The sequence below is a fragment of the Myotis myotis genome, unplaced genomic scaffold, assembly GCF_014108235.1.
Source record: "Myotis myotis isolate mMyoMyo1 unplaced genomic scaffold, mMyoMyo1.p scaffold_m19_p_7, whole genome shotgun sequence".
NCBI classification, from domain to species: Eukaryota; Metazoa; Chordata; class Mammalia; order Chiroptera; family Vespertilionidae; genus Myotis; species Myotis myotis.
The window spans coordinates 52567130-52590769 of record NW_023416379.1 but is presented as its reverse complement, the minus strand read 5'-3'; the positions used below and the strand labels follow the sequence as shown (position 1 = coordinate 52590769).

General features: G+C 41.9%; 1 protein-coding gene across 8 annotated transcripts in view; it reads right to left on the bottom strand.

Moving 5' to 3' along the window:
• MDN1 (midasin AAA ATPase 1) overlaps nucleotides 1-23640 on the bottom strand; it is a 152763-nt gene that overhangs the window by 63372 nt on the left and 65751 nt on the right. For 7 of the 8 annotated variants that reach the window (XM_036317718.1, XM_036317719.1, XM_036317711.1 and 4 more), the window contains exons 35-50: nucleotides 22730-22927; nucleotides 21597-21805; nucleotides 20417-20539; nucleotides 18463-18660; nucleotides 14344-14451; nucleotides 13804-13992; nucleotides 8165-8254; nucleotides 7798-8061; nucleotides 7429-7690; nucleotides 6155-6314; nucleotides 5411-5527; nucleotides 4288-4496; nucleotides 3278-3426; nucleotides 2786-2997; nucleotides 2250-2470; nucleotides 1269-1382 (exon numbers count right to left, since the gene is read on the bottom strand). In XM_036317718.1, coding sequence (XP_036173611.1) covers nucleotides 1269-1382; nucleotides 2250-2470; nucleotides 2786-2997; nucleotides 3278-3426; nucleotides 4288-4496; nucleotides 5411-5527; nucleotides 6155-6314; nucleotides 7429-7690; nucleotides 7798-8061; nucleotides 8165-8254; nucleotides 13804-13992; nucleotides 14344-14451; nucleotides 18463-18660; nucleotides 20417-20539; nucleotides 21597-21805; nucleotides 22730-22927 — 2823 coding nt within the window. The remainder of the gene's footprint in view (nucleotides 1-1268; nucleotides 1383-2249; nucleotides 2471-2785; nucleotides 2998-3277; nucleotides 3427-4287; nucleotides 4497-5410; nucleotides 5528-6154; nucleotides 6315-7428; nucleotides 7691-7797; nucleotides 8062-8164; nucleotides 8255-13803; nucleotides 13993-14343; nucleotides 14452-18462; nucleotides 18661-20416; nucleotides 20540-21596; nucleotides 21806-22729; nucleotides 22928-23640) is intronic. The other variant, XM_036317717.1, reaches the window with a different exon arrangement.

Below are 23640 nucleotides of genomic sequence, written 5' to 3'. Positions count from 1 at the left end.
TGTTGACACCTCACTGAGCTCCTTTAGCTCAAACTTGGCACTTCTCTGTCAAGTAGCAGTGATCAGTCTCTGATCTCCCTGCCTCCCCCCAGAAGTTGTGAGAACCGGAGGGAAGGAGGTGAAGACAAAACAATGCTAACATTAGCTTGAAGGTGGCTGCAGAAGACGTGTCAGTACTTCAAATTTTAAAGACTTCCGTCATACAGCAGACGACAAATGCCAACTGTGTAAGGCACATCAAGGAAGACCGCCATATTCCAAAATCCAGTAAGACTACTCAATCCAGAGCAACACAGTTGAAAAGGAAGATGAAGACAGACTATGTTCCAACAGTGAGCAAGTGGTATCTGCTAAAAAGGGAACCTGCTACTCTACTCTAGAATTGTATCCTCAAAAACCAAAGTTACTTCATAGTTGGAAAGCCACCAGTTAGTTCAGCCACAACCTGACCACTTACAGTAGTTTTCTGTTGTTTGATTGCTTCACAATCATTCACCTCATTACCTTTAGTGTACACAAGGGAATTGGTTTAGCAGCACAAAGGCATCATGCATACTTTTTTCTAAAACAAATGGCTAATGGTATATATTTTGATCAACAGCAAATGAAGATGGGGGTGAAAAATCAAAAACCTGTATCTGTGAAAATGTCACCTATTTTCCTTAATACTTACATTCAATCAACTTTATATTATTCTGCTCCAGTAAGCAAGTCTTCTATCTCACTCATTAATTTAAAAAATTTTTGGATACTTTGTTTGATTAGACAGCTTGGATGGCTATTTCTTTCATCATTATGGTTTTATGACTTTTTTTGAAGGCTTTATAACTTTTATCAAGGGTTTATATTTCCTTAAGCAATTGATCCTTGTTTTCCCTTCAAGTCTAATAGCTTTCTAGTTTAAAAACCTTTCTGTTAATAGTACTAAGAAGTAACAGAATGTTATAAGTAGAAGGGACCCTATATAAGTGAATTTAATTTCCATGTTTTTCAAACACAGGCAGCGAGTATGAATGATGGGCCCCAAATCAACAAGGCAGTCTGTGAACAAGTTGGAACCAGAGCCCAGCCTTCCAACGCCCATGTTCTTCCCACTTCACTGTGTATCATCCTTTTTCAGAAACTGAAGGATAAATGGCTGGTTTCAGACAAAGAAGTGGAATTTGCATCTGGATGCTCTGAGTGTTCTAGAAAATACCATGTTGCAGTGGTAGCTCTGACAGGTCTTTTCCCTGGGAACTCAATGGAAATCAAATCAGGTGCAGTACCTGTTATATTTGGTTGTAATATTTTGATGACATTACTGATCCCAGCTGAGAGAGAATTTGAGTAAAATTTCCTAAGAGATGCAGCACTGGCTTCCAAATGAATCTGTATCGACTCTGTGGAGGAAGGAGAAGCAAACTTCAGTATCTAAAGCAGGCTGTCCAACCAAACCTTCTGCACAATGACGAAAATGTTCTATAGCAGCCACTAGTCACCTGTTAGCAACTGAAATGTGGTCAGTGCAAATAAGGGACTGGACTTTAGGTTTTATTTCATCTTAATCAGTTCATAGTTACCTTTTACAGTGACCTGTCGCAAGTAGCTATCACACAGGAACCATTTTTAGACAGATCACAATTACTACAATAATATACACATTCACTGGCTTATCTATAAATTCTCATGGAACAGAAAGGCTCATGTAAACTAATTACTAATTACTTTAAACAAGTTCTACCAACAAATTCCATGTTCTGTACTGTGCAACCCATGTGCTGTTGTTACTGTTGCTTTTTCATCTTTTAGAATGAAAAAAGTACAAAAATATTAAGCGTGACAACTTAGAGCACCTGGAATTTAGTAAATCTCTTAGGTACTTCTAGGGGAAATGAATTCACCAAAAGCAACACCTTTCCCAGATAAATGGTTGTGTAGCATTATTTATACAAGAAGCAGGATGTTCAAGAAAATAAGAAGTTACATAATATAGTACATTTTCCTGTTGGATTTGACAAAAAGGTGGACAGACCTTGAAATGCTAAGCATTACATGGGAAAGAAGTTTCTTTTGGGTCACACCTAAGGGCAGATATGATTTTTAATGTTTTAACAACTACACAAACAGTAATGCTAGGTCACAAATTTCTTGCTATGTAATCTCCCCTGTGTAAAGTACCAGTGTAGTTAGAATAACATAGCTACTGAGGCACTAAAACAGGAGAGGTGAAAATTCACTCATTATACAAATTAACCTTTTCTACTCACCAAGCCCCTGTGGTATATTCTTGGCTAAATGGTAAAGCCACTTAACTCTGAGCATCCAATCTTGATTGGTTGCTCTTTCTATGAGCAATTTAACAGCCATGGCCAGAACTTCTGGTTCATCGATCCAAAGAGTATCCACTTCAACAGAACTAAATTTCAGGCTCTCGGGGTTGGGGGACTGCATAATTTTCTCTAAGTCTGGCAAGGTAAGAGGCTGAATCCTGAAATTCATCGGAATATGCAAAGTCAGTACTAGAATGAACTTTCATTTTACATTTCAAAGAACCAGGAAAATAACTTTAGAGATAATAGATCAAAGAGGTATTGGGGAAAAGATGAGTCCCCTCTGAAGAGGACAATTAAAACATATACGGAATGAATAACAAATAGAGAGCAATATCACAATGAACCTCTGACAGCTGGTAATAAATGGCCACATAACATTCTGGTCTAATATGTTGGGTGACAAACATTACATAAAAAACAAACAACACAGTGAAGATGCCAGAGACACACGGGCTCAAGGCTCTGCTAACCTTGCCCAGCTGCTCGTTTTCATGCTCATCCTGTTGAGGCAATATGCTAAGATCTGTCCATCACTTCGTACGATAGAGAGGTGAGAATCTTCCATAGCAAAGAGAGCTGAGGGTAGAGAATCTGGCCACAGCCCCACAGCAAGAATGGAGCTACCCCAGGTTTCATGTGCTTGCAGAGAAGAAATATGTTTCTCCAGTAAACCCTGCCCGAGCTGTTACAAGATAAAAACGCATCATGTATAGGCACCAACATATATGTGCTATTATCAAAAATGTACATTATAAGCTAACTGCTACTTTTTCTGATGATAAATTTCAAGCATATAATACATTTAACCTATTTTCCAGAAAAGTACCTGGATACCAGATCTCTACTAGAGAATAACTGCATGGTCAGGTCATTAAATTTATCATCAACAGAAAAGAATTTCCTTGTACTAAATAACGTAGAGTGTTATAATTTAGAAAGCAGTTTGAAACACTTCATGGTACCTTCTGGTTTGCTGGTGAGTGCTGGGAGCGGACATATGCTTTCCAGCATGCTTCAGAAAAGGCTCTGTCTAAACTCAGCCCTCGCTGCAGGTACTGCACAATGAGTAAGGCTGTCTGAATTAGAGTTGAAATAGATGATGTTGGAGAACCTATAAAGAAAAAATATTGCCATCTATGAGCAATAGACTGCGAAATCTCCAGTGAAAATGGAGAAATTCCACCTTCACATCAAACTTCGTTTCACTCAAAGCTACCCAGATACTTATTTTAGAAAGCCTCCTAAGTGGACTTTAGAGTCTCACTAGACAACATGGACTTGTGGCAACATTCTACAAGTGTGATAAAGCTGATCATATATAATCTTCCTATTAAGTTGACACACAATGAAGGGGGCAAAATGATCATGGCCTCATAAAGGACCGTGTGCTTTGAAATCCAACAGACCTACTTTCAAATTCCAGCTGTGATTATTTACTATTTGGCTTTGATGAGTTACTCAACTTCTCTTAGCCTTATCTGTAAAATAGAAAGACATGCCTTGCAGAACTAATGTGAATACTAAAAAAGTAACGAATATTGAACCTAACACTTAATAGTTATTCAATAAATTGGTTTCCATTTATTATTATCACTACTGTTATTAATTGCTTTTCTTGTACATTTGGACATTTAGAAGAAGTAACATCTGTCTGTTTAAACAATTCATATGATGATTCTGAAGATATGAGGAATTAACTTCACAATCTCAGTGCCTGAAGCAGTATTCTCCAACATGTGGGCCTCTGATTGCAGGCATCGGAATTACCTGGGAAACTTTTTTAATTCCTGTGCCTCACCCAGACCTGCTGTTAGGGGGGAGGAGATTATTGGAACATCTACATTTTTGTGGTAATGTCTATGTACACTAAACGTGAGAGAACTCCTGGACTAGCAGTCAAGCGGAATAACACATGAATTTCCACAGGAATAAAATCTTGCAGAGGCAGAGGCCCAGAAGTCAAGCACCTTACCTACAAAAGCACTTTGGGTCTCTCTGTGTAGAGCCAAGAGGGTGTCACACACACTGTCCCCCACCAACCCAAGGCTGTGCAGCAAAACTTTCAGATCCAGGTCATCTGGGATGCTCCCATCCCCTTCTCCTGAAATGTAGATTTCAAGGCCACGATTCCTCATAGCTCGGGATATTTCTCCATGAACAGGATCCATTGAGAGAAAAAGTCTAATAAAACAGCAATTCAAAGGGAAAAAATTTAAATCCCAGTGCAACCAATGGTGCAGCTCAGAAACAACAGCTTAGGGCAAATCTTATTTGGCTTATCTTCAGGGAACTAATCAAGGGAGATACCACTAATGAAAAGTCTGCTATTGTCACATGTATTCTATCTTCTAGTCCCAAATTCCTCAAAATACAGCAAATCCATTCTCTAAACCTACTTTCCTTAGGAACTAAATATTGTATATCCAGTGTACCTTTAGTGATATCTGAGAACTTTAAGATTCTTAACTTTCAGATATTCCCCAAACCAGGCAGTAATAATTCATCATTCTAACTTACAGAGCACAGAAAAAGAAGCACTATGTTTTCCTGAAACAATTAGCATCATACGTTCAATGTCCAGTTTACACCTCCATTTAGCTATCAGACATCTCCAACACTAAACAGCTATTCCCTGCTGACCCTCCCACACTAAACCTGCTCCTCTGCCATTCTTCCCTTTCTCATTGAACACCCCCATTTAATCCATTACTCAAGCCAAAAACTTAGATAGCATCCTTACTTTCTCGTTTTCTCAACCCACAAGTCCACTGACATGTCCTATTCATCTGACCACCTAGTATAAACTATCATTATCTCCTCCCTGAACTACTGCAAAAGGCTTGTAACTGGTCTCCCTGCTTCTACCCTTCACCACCAACCCACTGCAGGACTTGTACCTCTCATTTACCACTGTATCCCCAGAGCATGGCAAAGAGCAGGGCCTCAATAAATACTTTGTTAATTGAATCAATGAATGGGTGAACATACCTATGACTGGGTGTGTCAATATAATACCTAAAAAGGGCCTACTGAATGTAAGCCTCTGCTTTTAAGGCTGTCAGATTCTTAGGCAGAAGCTTAAGAGGTACACATACCTGAAATTGGGATGTGGTGTTATGGTGGGAGTGGATCCATCTATCATTCCTCTCTCACTAACAGTGAGGACACCTCCAGGTTCAAGCAAAGCATTCAAACGATCCAGCACGGACGGGCTGCAGAGAGAGTTCAAATGGGGGACAGACTGACATGCTGCCTTGACTCTGCTTTCCTCACACAAGCCTCCCACTGCTTCTGACCCATGTCTTCTCTCAGCACAAGTCACTCCCCTACATAGAACTGTGATCTCTTTCCCCATCTATTCCACTTTCACTCCCAAGGCACACAGTCCAGAGACCCATAGACAATAAAATCACAAAATAGTGGCTGAAAAAATAAAGGAAAATGACAGCAAGTTCCCTGAACTGTAACTCTTTTCTCTTTTCCCTCCTCCCCTCTCCCCCACTTCCCAACATTATCACTTAAAGGTTAACTCAGAAATCTGCACTCAAAAATGACCATTATCTGGTCATTCTGGTATTAAATAAAAAGGACTCAAAGACAACTGGAAATGTAATCCAACTCTGTTAGCCTTCAGTTCAGCTCACTAAAATCTTGCAGCTGTCTAAGTACCAACTAATAAGTTCAACACAGGGAGAAATCTACACAACAGGGCTGAGAATGAATTTCTACTTAAGAAACAGCGTATTAAAAACACCAAAACTTCTGCCTCAGTATCTACTCTGACAAGCATATTCCAAATTTCAGTCAGGCTCATTCGTGATTGGGCAGAAGGTCCTTACTTGCAAAAGTTAACGTTATCCATCAAAAGCCAATCTCCAGACTTCAGGGCCCGAACCAACATGCTGTCGACCCATTCAAAGGTGCCATGGCTGCCGCCACTGGATGACTGCACAAGCTTCGCCCCAAAGCTTCGGAACTCTTCCACAAGTTTGGCAAACTCTGAAATGTCAGCCACATCACTTAATTTCAAATCAGGACAATAAAAACAACAACAAAAACTAAGTTTTTTAAAAGAATGTCGAAAACTCCTGTCCTGATTTTTTAAAGTTTCATAAAAGAGTCAATAGGAAAAAAATTGTGGTTTTGTTTAAAGAAAATAGATAAGAAAAAAGGTTTGGGGGCAGAAAATACTTCTTAATAGCATTCTGGGTACATAAAGGTGACTTGAGGGTGGAAAAGATAAATAATCCTTATGTGCTATAATTTCTCAGATGGCAGAAGGAAAATAAAGTCTCCCATGTATTACTGCATTTATTATAAACAAGTGTTATCAGTTGGCACAATGAAATTAATGTCATTAAACTGGGCCTCCTTTATAATGACCATATGATTATAGTAACAACTGGTATTTATTTGCCTAGTGCTTTATAGTTTATATAGCCCATCTCTAGAAATCTTCCAATTGCTCTTTTTTGTTAGAAATTATTTTATGACCCTTTTTCATATCACAAGGTAATATATATTGAATTCCTGCTTCTAGCCATAGGAAATAATAAGATTTAGACCTAACCTCACTGTCAACAATCAGAAAACTAGGCAAAATATATGAAACAACTGCTTTCAGACACTAGACGACAGACAGCATAGGGCCATGATACCTAAGGAATGCTGCACCACAAAACGAGGAAAGTTAAATTTCCATGTTAATTGAGGAAATTTCTTCCACTTTCTATACACAACTACTAAACATATCCTATCAATTTAGAGTGTTATTCTTCAGTTGAAAATGCCATTCCTGAGAAGCTATTAAATCTTTTCAAAAGGCCAATAAAGCTATAAGACCAGCTTATAGCTTTGTCATTACAGCTGGTTATACACAAAATAAACCATCAGCTCAGAAGCCAATTTCTTCCTTGGTTGCCCTGTTTAGGATCACCAATTGTGGATACTGCACATCAGCTTCAGTTTACTTTCTAAGACCAACAGTTTCAAAATTTGGGTGCTAATCATCACTAAAAAAATTATGGGCATTACATTTACAAATACATTTCCTGTAAATGGACACTAAATGGACAATGGTGAATGTCTGATACACACGTCCAAACACACATACCTGCCTTGGAGTATGAGTTGATTTTATTGTTGAGTCGCTGCATAAGCAATAATACTGCTTCCAGCTTGTTGACAATCTCCATCGTGACACCTTTACCATCTTCTCCAAGACATTTGGGCTTGTATGTCAGAAGGAAATGACTCCAGGCCCGCAGGACTACTTCTGCATCGTCAGCACTGACAAGGAGGCTGTCTCTTAACAGTGCCCTCACAGTGCTCTCCACCTTCTCTAGCAGCTGCCTCCAGGGCCGTATAAGGTCAACCTGAAATATCCAGAGCATGTGGATTTATGATAGCCGTTTCCCAGAGCCAAAGACTGCTGCTTCTTACAGTCACCACCAACAAGGAAGACTACCAATTGGACAATTACCTGCTCAAATCCGCCCAGAAGCTCTGTCGTATCCATTGCACTGTTCATAGCCATGATCTTTAATGTGTGACCAGTAAGTTGTGCCAGGAGCTGGACCAGACTGGTCTTGCCCACAGAGGCTGGGCCCACAAGGATGACCATCCAGCTCATCTGCACACACTTCATAATCGACTCCAGAGACTGTAACGACTGATGCAGGAGCAACAGGGGATGGCGGGATGGGGGAGTAACATAGCCGCCACGGCAAAGGACTGAGTAGCCCAGCTGAAAAAGACATGCTAGTGAGACTTAGCAAGTGTGCCTGGTAGTGGAACAAAGAGAAATTAGAAAATTATAAGAGAACAGAGAATTTTGCTGGTCGTCTCACCTGAACATCATAGGGAGTGATGTGAAATAGTCTGGTTCCCATGTACGGATTTGAATCTGAACTAAACACATCCTTAAATATAGCAATGACCTAAAGGAAGAAGATGGTACAATCAAAACACAAATCACTCCATCAAATTCTGAGTCACACCTTCTAGAATAAATACTTCTAGAAAACATGCACAGGAATTTGAGTCACAATATTGTGAGAAAACTACTCACAATATCTTTATCCTTTGGGATTTTCTATTATTACATCTATTTAATTCTTCAGAATGAAAGCAAATTGGAGCTCAAGAAAAGACCAGTCATATAATCTCAAACTATTTGAGATTTCAGTGTGAATGTACCATAATTAAAATAAAGCATGAATACAATGGCAAATCTAGAGATAAAAAAAAAAATTGCTTTCATCATTCAAGATACAGCCTAAAAAGATAGACGAAATCAACAATATGAATAGTATAAAGAACAATGCCTATTTCTTGAGTACCTACTATGTGCCAAACGTTATAGTGGGTGTTGTTGTGTGTTTTTTTTTAATATATTTTATTGATTTCTTACAGAGAGAAAGGGAGAGGGATAGAGAGTTAGAAACATTGATCAGCTGCCTCCTGCACACTCCCCACTGGGTATGTGCCCGCAACCAAGGTACATGCTCTTGACTGGAATCGAACCTGAGACCCTTGAGTCCGCAGGCCGACGCTCTATCCAATGAGCCAAACCGGTTACGGCTATAGTGGGTGTTTTAATAGAGATTACTTCTAATCCTTTTGGCCTTGCAAAACAGATATTCTTCCTATTATATAGATACTAGAGGCCTGGTGCACGGATTCGTGCACTGATGGGGTCCCTCAGCCGGGCCTGTGCCCTCTCACAATCCGGGACCCATTGGGGGATATCGGACAGCCAGCAGTTCAACATCCCCCGAAGGATATAGTAGTATGCAAAGCGGCAGGCAGCCGGGGAAGAGCCCAAGCCTGGGCCAGCCGCTCTGCTCCTGCTTATCCAGGCCCCACTGTGCTTGCCCCTCCCACCCAGTAGCCACCATTCGATAGTGCTGCCACAGAGGTAGGAGAGACTAGGGCTACCGCAGATACGCCAGCCGTGAGCCCAGAGTCTGGTGCCTTTAGGTCAGCTGAGCGGCGCTCCCACTGTGGGAGTGCACTGACGACCAGGGGGCAGCTCCTGCGTTGAACGTCTGCCCCCTGGTCACTTAGGCTTTTATATATGTAGATGGATAACAGGATTCACAGTTATATGATTTGCTCATGGTTAGTAACTGATTTTAAATCTAAGGCAGTCTGACTCCAAAAGCACTGTATTATCCTTCTAAATCAGTGGTTCTCAACCTTCCTAATGCCGCAACCCTTTAATACAGTTCCTCATGTTGTGGTGACCCCCAACCATAAAATTATTTTCGTTGCTACTTCATAACTGTAATTTTGCTACTGATATGAATCGTAATGTAAATATCTAATATGCAGGATGTATTTTCATTGTTACAAATTGAACATAATTAAAGCACAGTGATTAATCACAAAAACAATATGTAATTATGTATGTTTGCCGATGGTCTTAGGCGATCCCTGTGAAAGGGTCGTTCGACCCCCAAAGGGGTCGCGACCCACAGGTTGAGAGCCGCTGTTCTAAATATTTATGTAACCTGACAACCAAAGTTACTTCTCTCATTATTTACATTTAGTTATCTCTTCCTTAGCAGGAACACTGTTAGAAAACTTTCCATTAACCTTACTTCTTAAAACTGACCAGTTGGGGCAGGAGTGGGAAAAGGAGGAGGGGTTGATGGGGGAGTAATAAAAAACACCAATTTAGACCTTAGCAGCAGGAAAATTCCAGCCACACAAAATATTTACACCAAGTTGCTTGTTTCTAACAAAGTGTCACTTATACACATCATTGCACACTAGACTGAAGTCAGAAAATAAAAATAATGTTATTATATGCAAGTCATGGGAATATAATGCACATAATCACTACAGTATGTGGACTATCCTATCTAATAAAAGAGAAACATGGTAATTAGCCATACCTCCACTACACTTCCCATTGGCTAATCAGGGCGATATGCAAATTAATTGCCAGCCAAGATGGTGGCCAGCAGCCAGGCAGCTTGAAGTGAACATGAGGCTTGCTTGCTTCAGTGATGGAAGACTCCAACATTCAACGTTCCCCGCTTGCCGCTGCCGGCCTCTGAGCTTGCAGTTTGAAACATTGTTACAAATACAGAAGCTAAACAAAACCCCAGAAACCAGCTTTCAGTCAGCCGGGATCTCAGAGCTGGAGTTGAAACAGTGTTTCGATTATAGAACCCAAACAAACCAGATACCTGCTTTCAGCAGCCAAGGCCTCAGAGCTGGAGCCAAGCCTCAGAGCTAAAGCTGGCCCAGAATAAAAAAAAAGAAAGAAAAAAAGGAGCGGTTGGGAGCTTCCATCACCCGCCAGCCTGAAAACAGCCCTCAGCTCCTCACCCAGACTGGCCAGGCACCCCAGTGGGGACCTCCAGCCTGAAGGGGGTGTGACCAGCTGCAAACAGCCATCAGAACCTCACGCAGGCTGGCCAGGCACCCCAGTGGGACCCCCACCCTGATCCAGGACACCCTTCAGGGCAAACCAGCTGGCCCCCACCTGTACACCAGGCCTCTATCCTATATAGTAAAAGGGTAATATGCTTCCCAGCACCGGGATCAGCGGAGCTGAGAGGCCTCCCGGCACCGGGATCAGCGTGACAGGGGGCAGCGCCCAAACCCCCTGATCGCCCTGCGGCTCTGTGACAGGGGGCGGGGCCCCAACCTCCCTATCTGCCCTGCTCTGTTCGTGACAGGGGAAGGCGCCCCAACCTTCTGATCAGCCCTGCTCTGTGCCTGATAGGGGGGAGCTCCCCAACCCCGATTGCCCTGCGGCTCTGTGTGTGACAGGGTACGGCGCCTCAACCCCCTGATTGGCCCTGCTCTGTGTGTGACAGGGTGCGGCACCCCAACCCCCTGATCGGCCCTGCTCTGTGTGTGACAGGGAACAGCGCCCCAACCCCCTGATCGGCCCTGCTCTGTGTGTGACGGGGTAGAGCCATAACCTCCCCATTGGCCCTGCCCTGAGTGTGACAGTGGCGGTGCCCCAACCCCCTGATCAGCCCTGCTCTGTGGGTGATAGAGGGCGGAGCCCTAACCCCCTGATCCACCCTGCCCTGAGTGTGACGGGGGCGGTGCCCCAACTCCCCTATCGGCCCTACTCTGTGACAGGGGGGAGCTCCCCAAACCCCTGATTGACCCTGCTCTGTGCGTGACAGGGTACGGATCCCCAACCCCCCTGATGGGTCCTGCTCTGTGCGTGACAGGAGGTGGCGCCGCAACCTTCCCATCGAACCTGCCTTGATTGTGACAGGGGGCGGTGCCCCAACCCCCCAATCGGCCCTACCCTGAGCGTGACTGAGGGTGGCAGCGCAACCTCCCAATCTGCCCTGCTGTGTGCATGAAAGGGAAAGGCACCCCAACTCCGCAATCGGCCCTGCTCTGAGCCCGACCAGGGGCTGCACCTAGGGATTGGGCTTGCCCTCTGCCACCCGGGAGCGGGCCTAAGCCAGCAGGTCGTTATCTCCCAAGGGGTCCCAGACTGCGAGAGGGCACAGGCCAGGCTGAGGGACCCCCCTCTCCCCCCCCGAGTGCACAAATTTTTGTGCACCGGGCCTCTAGTAGTTAATAATAATACTGTATTGCATATTTGAAAGTTGCTAAGAGAGGAGATCTTAAAAGTTCTCATCAAAAAAAAAATGTGCCGAAACCGGTTTGGCTCAGTGGCTGGAGCGTCGGCCTGCGGACTGAAGGGTCCCAGGTTCTATTCCGTTCAAGGGCATGTGCCTGGGTTGCGGGCACATCCCCGGTGGGAGATGTGCAGGAGGCGGCTGATCGATGTTTCTAGCTCTCTGTCTCTCTCCCTTTCTCTCTGTAAAAAATCAATAAAATATATTAAAAAAAAAGAAAAAAAAAGAAAAAAAATGTTTTGTACTATGTAAGGCGATAGATATTAACTAGACTTATTATGGTGATCACTTTGCAATGTATACAAATATCAAATTGTGTTGCACACCTGAAACTAATGTTATATGTCAATTATATCTCAACATGCATACATACATATATACACGCATAGATTTCAGAAAATATTAAGAGGAAAAAAAGGTAAAATCACAATCAATGCTAAACATTGAATGCGGGTCAACATGCAGCACAGGCTAAAGTGCTCTTGTTACCTACTCCTGGATTATAAAGCCAGGCAATTTCTGGTTTTATAATCCACTCTAAAACATATCATCTCCTCGCCCTGATAATCCACCAGAGTAAAAATTATAAATACTTTCACAATCTAGCTGGTTCATTTTGCTTTATAAAGTCAGATTTAATTTATCAGAACCCTTCCAGCTATTATAGCCTTTCTCCTATTCTTATGTCTCCTACCATTTTATTTTCTTTTTCAGAAAAATCTATTTGGTCAATTATAATAACTCAATTAGAAGAGTGGTGGAAACCTTCCACAGCCTACAGTGATGCACCATCTGACCAGCCTCAATTACCCAACAACTGGCCAGTGTCTAGCCACAGTGAACACACTGTACCTAGTAAGAGAATAAAGAAACTAAAATACTAGCTGATAGTACATGAACTGTGTATCAATAAAGCTGTAAAAAGAATACTAGCTGAACGTTCTGTCCTGATTATAATGACAGAAAGCCACTTACACATAATAAGTGAGTTGTTACCATCTAACTAGATGCTGAATACCACATACAAAGGGATCTGGGCACTCAGCAGAATCGAAGGTGTGAAAACTACATGCACTATGGGATAGCCACAGTGTCAGGTTTCAAGAAGGAAGTTACCGCTTCTAATGCATAGATCTGTGTTAATTAATTAGTTTTAAGCGGTTGTGATGTGGCAGAATAGCAAAGTGGAAAGGTCTGGGCTGAGAGCTGGCTCTCCCACTTGTTACTTGTGAGACGCCATGACTCTGAGCCTTGGTCCCTCATCTGTAAGAGGTCATGACAGCACCTGCCACCTGTAGCTGTTTTGAGCATTCAGTGAAAGGACTTTACCACAAAGTAAAATGCGCACATTACTACAGTTTATTAAGTTGGGAACTCAAGTTTTATTTTCCATTTATGAAGGGGTATTTTTATTTCCATTTAGATTATCTTCTTTTTATATGCACTTACACTTTTCAGATAAAAGATTGTGTAATCTAACACTTATTTAAAAACAAAAACCCTTAAAAAAGAAAAAGAAAAAAAGCCCTCCTCTCCTACTGGGTGTCTCTTCCTGCTGCTGCTTCTTCCCTTTGTGCCTGGAAAGAGGATGGAAACCTAGTTCTTTATTACTGGAGGCAATACTGTTGTAGGAAAGTTTACAATCATGAGGATTCAGCTAAGTGAGCACAGTGTGCACTTCAACGCAAACTACTCTATACTGTGAGACCCTGAGGTAGGTAAATGTATAGGCTCTTCCCTTAATTTCTAAATTTCCAAGCAGCTTTACTAAATTTAGTATTTGTGAGTATGCCCCTTCTCTCCCTTGTGAAGAAATCAACTTCCAGATGGTAAGAAACACAAAGCAAAAATGTGATACTCACCTTTTCTTTGTCTTCCCTGGTTCTCATTCTTTCACCATAGACCAAAAACACATGCTGACCAGGATCATAGCAGCCAGGGGACTGGTCAACCAGCATCAACTGACACCAGCGGAAAAGGTCCCGGAGGTTGAATTCCCATGGTCCTCCTTTTTGCCCCCATTTCTTCTCAACAGTCACTTCATGATCAATCTAAAAAGAAAATACCTTTATTGAAAAACATGTCCCATTGCTAAGCACTGCATTAAGTACTATTCTCATAGTACAAATGCATACATAATCTGAAACAGAAATTAATAGGCTTGATTTTTTAGATGTCTCCCTTTTCAATCCAAACTTCTAAATACAAGGAATACCCTGTAAGCATTAACACTGATACATACAACAAAACTGAACTACTGTAACCCTCAAATTAGTAGCTTCCCTTCCACTATAAACTTGTGATTTATATTAGAAAGACTGGTAATTTGATAGTGTCCCAGAAAATAATAGTTCAATTATAGCCAGGAAAATAAAGAATAATTAATACAAGTAGGTATTTACCTGATTGTTGAAAGCAACCATTTTCTTAACAATATTTTTGTCAATAGCTGGAAACAGAGTACTGGCAATGAACTCCATGTCAATTACTGTAAGGGGATCCACAAAGACCTATAAAATCCAAAAATAACATGGAGAGATGCTATAGTATCTCTTTACTAAACACCAAAAATGACTAACACTTGTGATGTAAAATTTTTATTTGACATCAGCTGTACACACACACACACACACAGTTTTTTCTGTTCTAGAAACGTCTTGCATTTTTAGGATACAGAAGCATATAAAATCTTCCTAATAAAAGAGTAATATGCAGATTAACCATCACTCCCTCACTCGGTCACTAAGATGGCAGTGGCCACAGAGCTGGAGCGAGCAGGAGCCTTGGGTTGCCCCCGGCGATGGAGGAAGCCAAGCTTCCCACCTGCTCTGCCAGCCCTGAGCTCCGCTCAAGGTTACAAAGTTTCAATTATAGAAGATAAATAAATCCCAGATACCTGCTTCCAGCATGGCCTCCACTCAAGGAGGGGCTGGGAGCCTCGGGTGCCAGGGGCAACCCAGGCTTCAAGTGGGACCAAGACTACAAAGTTTCAATTATAGAAGCTAAATAAATCCCAGATACCTGCTTCCAGCCCGCGGGCGTGGTCAGCCTCAAAACAGCCCTCAGCCCCTCAGCCAGGCTGGCCACACCCCCATGGGGTGAGGATCCCCACTGGGGGGGCTTGACCAACCTGAAAACGGCCCTCAGCCCCTCACCCAGGCTGGCCAGGCACCCCAGCAGGACCCCCACCCTGATCCAGGACACCCTTCAGGGCAATCAGCCGGCCCCCACCCGTGCACCAGGCCTCTATCCTATATAATAAAAGGGTAATATGCAAATTGACCCTAACAACAGAACTGGGAATGACCGGTCACTATGACACGCACTGACCACTAGGGGGCAGACGCTCAATGCAGGAGATACCCCCTGGTGGTCAGTGTGCTCCCACAGGGGGAGCTCTGCTCAGCCACAAGACAGGCTGGTGATATCAATTACTTGCTGCTGAGAGAGAAAACCAAGATGGCGGCATAGGTAAACACCGGAGTTAGCTGCCTCGAACAACCACTTCACAAATACAACTAAAAGACAGAACGGACATCGCCCAGAACCACAGGAAGACTGGCTGAGGGGAAATTCTTCAACTAGAAGGAAAGAGAACAGCATACGAGACTCAGAGGAGGCGCAGTGCAGAAAATACACAGGTGCGGAGGTACGCCCGGAGTGGGCTAGTAGCTGAGGGCGCAGTTGTCGTTTTTAATCGGGAGGGAGTCTCAGATTCTGAGCTCCAGTTCTGGGCAAGTCTCTAGGGACCCAGACTCAAACGGGAGAAGCGGGACTGTCTGGCATCGGTCGGAACGCAAGGGCAGCTTTCTCTCCGAGGTTTGCAGCGGTTGCTGGGACTCTGAGAGGCAGAGCCTCTGGGGATGGGACTGAGAGCAGCCATAACTGCTCCCTCCACCCGCTCCGTTGATTCCGTGTGACCCGCCCCGCCCAAGCCCTGCTCAGAGCCATTTGCCAGATAGCCTCAGGCAAAGGCTAGATTAGCACCTCCTTAGAGGACAGAAGTTTTCCCACTGCAGACACAGCTGATTCTCACAGCCAGTTGGCCTGGAGGTCAAATCCCCCTAGTATTAACTACAATAATCAAGGCTTAACTACAACAAGACTGCGCACAAAGACCACTAGGGGGTGCACCAAGAAAGCATAAAAAATGCGGAGACAAAGAAACAGGACAAAACTGTCAATGGAGGATATTGAGTTCAGAACCACACTTTTAAGGTCTCTCAAAAACTGTCTAGAAGCCGCCGATAAAGTTATTGAGATCCTCAAGAAATCTAATGAGACCCTCGATGTTGTGATAAAGAACCAACTAGAAATTAAGCATACACGGACTGAAATAACGAGTACTATACAGACTCCCAACAGCAGACCAGAGGAGCGCAAGAATCAAGTCAAAGATTTGAAATGCGAAGAAGCAAAAAACACCCAACCAGAAAAGCAAAATGAAAAAAGAATCCGAAAATACGAAGATAGTGTAAGGAGCCTCTGGGACAGCTTCAAGCGTACCAACATCAGAATTATAGGGGTGCCAGAAGATGAGAGAGAGCAAGATATTGAAAACCTATTTGAAGAAATCATGACAGAAAACTTCCCCTACCTGGTGAAAGAAATAGACTTACAAGTCCAGGAAGCGCAGAGAACCCCAAACAAAAGGAATCCAAAGAGGACCACACCAAGACACATCATAATTAAAATGCCAAGAGCAAAAGACAAAGAGAGGCTCTTAAAAGCAGCAAGAGAAAGAAACTCAGTTACCTACAAGGGAGTACCCATATGACTGTCAGCTGATTTCTCAACAGAAACTTTGCAGGCCAGAAGGGAGTGGCAAGAAGTATTCAAAGTGATGAATGCCAAGAACCTACAACCAAGATTACTTTATCCAGCAAAGCTATCATTCAGAACTGAAGGTCAGATAAAGAGCTTCACAGATAAGGAAAAGCTAAAGGAGTTCATCACCCCCAAACCAGTATTATATGAAATGCTGAAAGGTATCCTTTAAGAAGAGGAAGTAGAAGAAAAAGGTAAAGATACTAATTATGAACAACAAATATGCATCTATCAACAAGTGAATCTAAGAATCAAGTGAATAAATAATCTGATGAACAGAATGAACTGGTGATTATAATAGAATCAGGGACATAGAAAGGGAATGGACTCACTATTCTTGGTGGGGAAAGGGGTGTGGGAGATGCGGGAAGAGACTGGACAAAAATTGTGCACCTAGGGATGAGGACAGTGGGGGGGTAAGGGCAGAGGGTGGGGTGGGAACTGGGTGGAGGGGAGCTATGGGGGGAAAAAAAGAGGAACAAATGTAATAATCTGAACAATAAAGATTTACTAAAAAAAAAGAGAGAGAGAGAGAATTATTAAAAAAAAAAAAAAAAAAAGACAGGCTGGTGGCTGCCATCACAGTGGTGGTGGCGGGAGTCTCTCCCACCTCCTCAGCAGCACTGAGGATGTCCGACTGCAGCTTAGGCCTGCTCCCCGCTGGCAAGTGGACATCCCCCTAGGGCTCCCGGGCTGCCAGAGGGATGTCCGACTGCCAACTTAGGACCGATTCCCCAGGGAGCGGGCCTAAGCCAGCAGGTGGACATCCCCCGAGGGGTCCCAGACTGCAAGAGGGCACAGGCCAGGCTGAGGGGACCCCCCCCCCCGTGCACAAATTTTTCTGCACCAGGCCTCTAGTTGAAATATAAAGCAACTTGGGTTTTTTTTCTGTTAGCTCCATTCAACTAAAGAATAAAAGATATATGCAATTCATTTTTAAGTACATTTTTTAAAATTTCCTACCAAAATTCCGAATTTATATGAACATATAAATCTGTTCAGCTTTTAAATATCTGAAATTTTTCATAATAAACTATTCTCATAAGATACTTAGGAAATTCTTAATTTTCAAGGGACAGGGACATTAAATAAAGCTAACATCTACAGCCATTTCCCAACCTCTAGATTGGCCAAACTTTAAAAAAAACAGATGTTAAAATAATTGAGCATATGCTTGCCCTCTCTTGCTCGCTACTATCTCTGCAAATGTGAATAAAGGCAGTAAGAAAATATACCAAATATGAATTATAGTTGACTTTGGTATGGAGAATACTGGATTTTTAATTCTTCATGGTAGTTTTCTGTTCTGACTTTTCTTTAATTAAAATGCATTGTTTTCATTATAAAATTCTTGTAATGTCTTCATAGATCACGTAGACACTTGAAAAGGTTTACGCTGGCCTTAATCCTGAGAACAGTAATAGAATCCTACAGAAAGTGGTGACCTTACTCTTCTCCAACTGAAAATAAACCAGGTCCTCTCGGACATAAAACAAAGGATTCACACCAGAAGAAAAATGATAATGGAAAGCAGTTGCATTGATATTCATCATATAGACATGGACTTGAAAAACAAATCTTTAAACTAATTCTCCCTCATTCTCATAGAGGACATCCTAATAACTATATTTCAGCAAGCAGTCTTATCACTCCCAACACTCCACATGTGGTCTCTGTATAACAGGATATCTCACCTGAGTGAATCTGTTAAGGAAAGACCTGGGCAAGCCTTTCCTCCCGCCTCCTTGTCTAAAGGGATTTTGACAACCAAAAATCTTTGTCTTTTCATGCTGTACTTGAAAGCTCATTCCTAACTCAGGAATATAGATTTCTCCTCGGTGGTCAAAACAAGCATTGAGTCCTTCCAATACAGACTGAGAAGCCAGGTTGAGCTATTTGGAGAAGAAAATACACACATGTATTATATATGCAGTGTAAATATAACGAAAAGCAGAGGGATAATATGCACAAAAGATAGTGTTATTTTCAGTAAGAGGAAGCTCAAACAGTATTGGAAACATCCTATTTCTTAAACTGAGTGATGATCAATGTGTATTCATCCGACTAGTCTTTCATATACATGTTGGATTTTATGTATATAAATTATCAATATTTAAGTAAACTAAATAAGTATTAAGGCTGAATTTTTCAAAAAGCAGTTAAAGTCTTCTCTAAATTTAAACTATCTATTATGTGCACCCATATTGACCTACTTCATAAATCATAGCTTACAAGAAAAACTTGCCAATACATAGATATATCTTTTTTGTACTCTGGGATTTTAAAAGATGAGGCAAGATAGCTCTCTACATACTTAGGTAAGTAAATATCTTTCCCAGCTCAAATACTGAATAATCTCCAAATGGGCCTAAAAATCATGATACAAACTACATAAAATGGATCTACATAGCTAACTTTCACTAACAGTTTTGTGAACAAGAATGAATACAAGGATTTTGTGCCACAAATGAACAGAGCTGAATGGAGGTCTTCAGATACTGAGTTCAGAGCTCAGGGATGGGAAGTATGAGTGGTTTCAGGTAACATGGAAAATTTCAATTGGAAAAGGGGAATCAATAAAATTCAAATGGGCAAACACAAACTACATTACAATTTCAAATGTCATATTTACACAAGCACAAACCCCTCTGTATATTTCCAACTGGTGAGGTTCTAAAAGATGTGAAGTATGATTGCAAGTCCAGTGCCTTGTGGTCCCTAGATGCATTTCCATTCAATTGGAATATGGTCAGAAGTCTTAAGCTTTAAAACTCAGCATTCTTTTTTCCTGGATAATGAATATTCTATCACACATCCTTTTCCAAAAAATCTTTGGGAAAGGTGAGGGGGAGGCGGAAACAATTCTCTCCTTAGTATCTCTAGTAAGTAGGAAGCAGCTCTGCAGAAAAGGAATGCTCAGCACACCCTCTGACCAAAGGGGTCTGAACTCAGGGAACCAGCTGGGCCTATGTCAGGTTTCATCTGTAGCACTTTCATCACTCTAACAATTTAAGCTCCACAACTACTTCTTAGCCTTTTCCTAAATTAGCATGAACACGGCACATCCCAAACTGATTTGACTCCTTTAGTCACAACCTTAGATTTTTTATTTTTGTGTATCACTTTTCCTTTCTCAAGTTGCCTGCCAGTCACTGAGATTCAGCAGTTAGCACAGGTCTCATAACATGCTGTTCTTCTGGTCATTAATTTATCCAATATACACATATAACACTGATTATCTTCTCACTATTTTTGTACGTGTGTTCTTAAGATAACTGCCCACAGGCTCTGTTGCACTGATGAAACATGAGGTGCTTGACACTGTAAAATACCCATAAAATACAAACAGCAAGCCTGCCAGAGACTACAAGAAAACACTAGTGAAGAGGCAGTTATTCTCTAGAGATCACCTTACAAAAGCAGGATAGCTTGTAGGTTATAAATAGAGAGGGGCTTCTATTTGTGCTTTCTGACAAGTGACTATTTTTATTCTTTAAAAGAAACCATGAAGGATTCTTTTCATTAGAGAATTTGTCTTTAATAGGCAACAGCATGATCATCCACTGAGAAATGCCCTAGAGCTATGAAAAGTCTGACTGCTCTTCACACTTGGCATCCCATCCTCGGCATGGTGGACAATCCCCTCACCTCATCCAACACAACCCAGTGGCCGGCCTTCAGAGCTGCCAGCAAGGGGCCATCACGCCAGGCAAACTCTCCTCCCTTGCCACCTTCAACAGGTAGATCTGCTCCAAACAGGTCTGTGATGTCCTTTGGGAAGAAAAGAAGTGAGAAAAAGCCAAAATTACATAAAAATTAGATCCCAAGACTTAAAATCTAAAATGATAAATACTTGTGCTTTGTGCCACTTTTCCTTCTTACTCCCAAGACAGAACTAATTACTCCCAGCATTCTTTACCAGGATCCCAGACGTGCCCCAAGAACCTTCTCATCACAATGCTCCAAGTATACATCAATTGGAGCTGGAGCTCCACATCAGTAGTTCTCAACTATGGCTATAGTTAGAAACTAATTAGCAAACTTTAAAAAACACACCAAAAAAAACAAAATAAAAACTAACAACAATGCCCAGGCCCTGCTCTCAGACCCCATTCCAAGAGATTCTCACTTAATTTGTCATCTCTCTTACACATTTTCATAAGGTTGTTTAAAGATCATTTTATTTCTACTAACTTTTATTTTAGAAAGGACAAAAATAAAAAGAGGTTATCTATATATATAAAAGCCTAAGTGACTAGCCAATCAGCCAGCAGCTATGATGTGCAATGACCACCAGGGGACAGATGCTCAACGCACAGGCATGGAAACATAGAACAGACTGATGAATCTCAGAGGGAAGGGGGGAGGGGGGAAGGCGGGAAGAAATTAACCAAAGATCTTATATGCATACTAGAGGCCAGATGCACAGATTCGTGCACCGGTGGGGTCCCTCAGCCTGGCCTGCAGGGATCAGGCCGAAACCAGCTCTCCAACATCCCTCGAGGGGTCCTGGATTGTAAGAGAGCGCAGGCCAGGCCAAGGGACCCCACCAGTGCACGTGCACCGGGCCTCTAGTATTACAATAAATACAGAAGTGGGTAATTCTCAAAAGAGTTAGAATAAAGCAGAGTGAATATTATTACATATGTCAGCTATTAATGAATTCAAAATAATTATTTTGGAAGGTCACGTTGTTGTGGTCTTTCATAGCCATGAAGTATTTGGGATACTGAAAATGTCGTCACTCTTCCTGATTAGGAGATTATAAGCAGATACAAACATTACTCCCTATACTTGTCCTCATCAGCTGTAGGACTACTGAGCTTACCGTCTGCTCTGACAAGTTGATTCGAACAAGAGTGTTGCCCGAAGCCTTTGCTAATGCTCCCACCAAACTCGTCTTGCCCACACCAGGGGAGCCCTCCAGGAGAATGGGTTTGTTCAGTTTTGTAGCTCTTAAGAGCCTCTGGGCATTCATAGCTGTGGTGCCAGCACTGAGTGCATAGTCCGCAATGTTATTCCTGTGAAGGATAGGTCCTTAAGAGGAGGGGAAAAAAAATCCACATATTTAAGCTGGACATCACCAAATCATATACACACGTCAACCCAAGATTATGAGAATCCACCAAGTGGACTATCAGTAAGTGAGATGCCATCTGTGGTGAAAATGCTTAGCCCTATTTCAACATTTCCCCACTTTGGGGCCCATAAAATGCTTTAGTGGAATAGGCAGAAGCATACGTTCCTTAATTGTGTCTACTGCACAAATCTCTCCATCTCTTCTACCTATACATGTAACTACCACATAGGAAAGCTGGACCTATCACAACCTATACCTGGAAATACTGCAGGTACTTGTACAATTTACCTTTATAAGTAGGTAGTTTTCTAAAAGTCAAGTGTAAACTAGAAATATAGGATAGGTGGTGCCATATTAAACAATTTCATCCAAGGTATTTAGGCCACCAAGACAATTCAGGATGCATCACCTGCATTTTCCATTTAATCAATCATTTGTTCATCCATTCACTCAATCAACACATTTTCTGGATGCGTATGACTGACTGCTAGGCTACATATCAGATGCCAGGGGAGTTAAGTGATACAAACCTGCCCTCAAGGATTTGCAAAACTATTTTTTTTTAAAGTGTTTCTATAGTTGGAATATATGGACTCAATTGTTACTATAGGAAAACTCTTATTTTGATTACCAAATAATAAACAAATGCATTTTTACAAGACAATTTATTCATAGATTAAAACTATATTTTCCCCTACTTTTACATGCCAACTCACATGTTAACTACTCACAATTAAGGTTATGCCAAGTCAGATTTTAATTCAGATAACTAGTTCAAAAATCATGATTAGTATGATACAATAAAACAAAAAGTCATAGTAAAAGTCAAGTACCTATGATATATAAGAAGAGAATCTTCATTTATTTACAATCATCCTTACCTCTTGGTATAAAAAATGGATGAATTCCCCAACGATTGTCTATCCCAGTGAATTCCTTGGCCTTGAGCCTGTCATAAATCTTTAATTCATTTTTCTGACATTCTGTAAGTCGGACTATCTTGGAAAGTTTCTTGATTAGGAATTTCAGACATTCTTTGCGAGCCAAGAGGGCTGTACCAAACCCAGAGGAAGTGACACCTAAAAGACAGAAAATCAGTCCATCAAACAACAGCACAACACCAAGCTTCACAACCATTCAGTAGGAGCTCTAGGGCAGTTTCCTGGGGAAACAAAGCCCCTCGCTGAATTACAGCAGAAATACAACTGCTAACCTCTCCCCACAATTTACAGATCATCAATTCAGGAGCAACTTATTCAGTAAAGCGCTCCAGGCACTCCATGATAGATCAGCATGGAGATAAGAGTACTGGTCATTTTGGTTTATATCTCTAATCTTCATGGCTGAGAAGCAGAACCTAAATACTGAATTTTATTAAATTACAGTAGACTTAAAATAAACTGCCCTGGCTGGTTTGGCTCACTGGATAGAGCGTCGGCCTACGGACTCAAGGGTCGCGGGTTTGATTCCCGTCAAGGGCATGTACCTTGGCTGCGGGCACATCCCCAGTGGGGGGTGTGCAGGAGGCAGCTGATTGATGCTTCTCTCTCATCGATGTTTCTGACTCTCTATCCCTCTCCCTTCCTCTCTGTAAAAAATCAATAAAATGTATTTTTAAAAAAATAAAAATAAAACAAACTAATAAAGGATTCAGGCCCATTAGCTATAAATAACCATTCATATTAAGAATTATACAGCCCTGACAGGTTTGGCTCAGTGGATAGAGCATCTGCCAGCGGACTGAAGGGTCCCAGGTTCAATTCCGGTCAAGGGCATGGACCTTGGTTGAGGG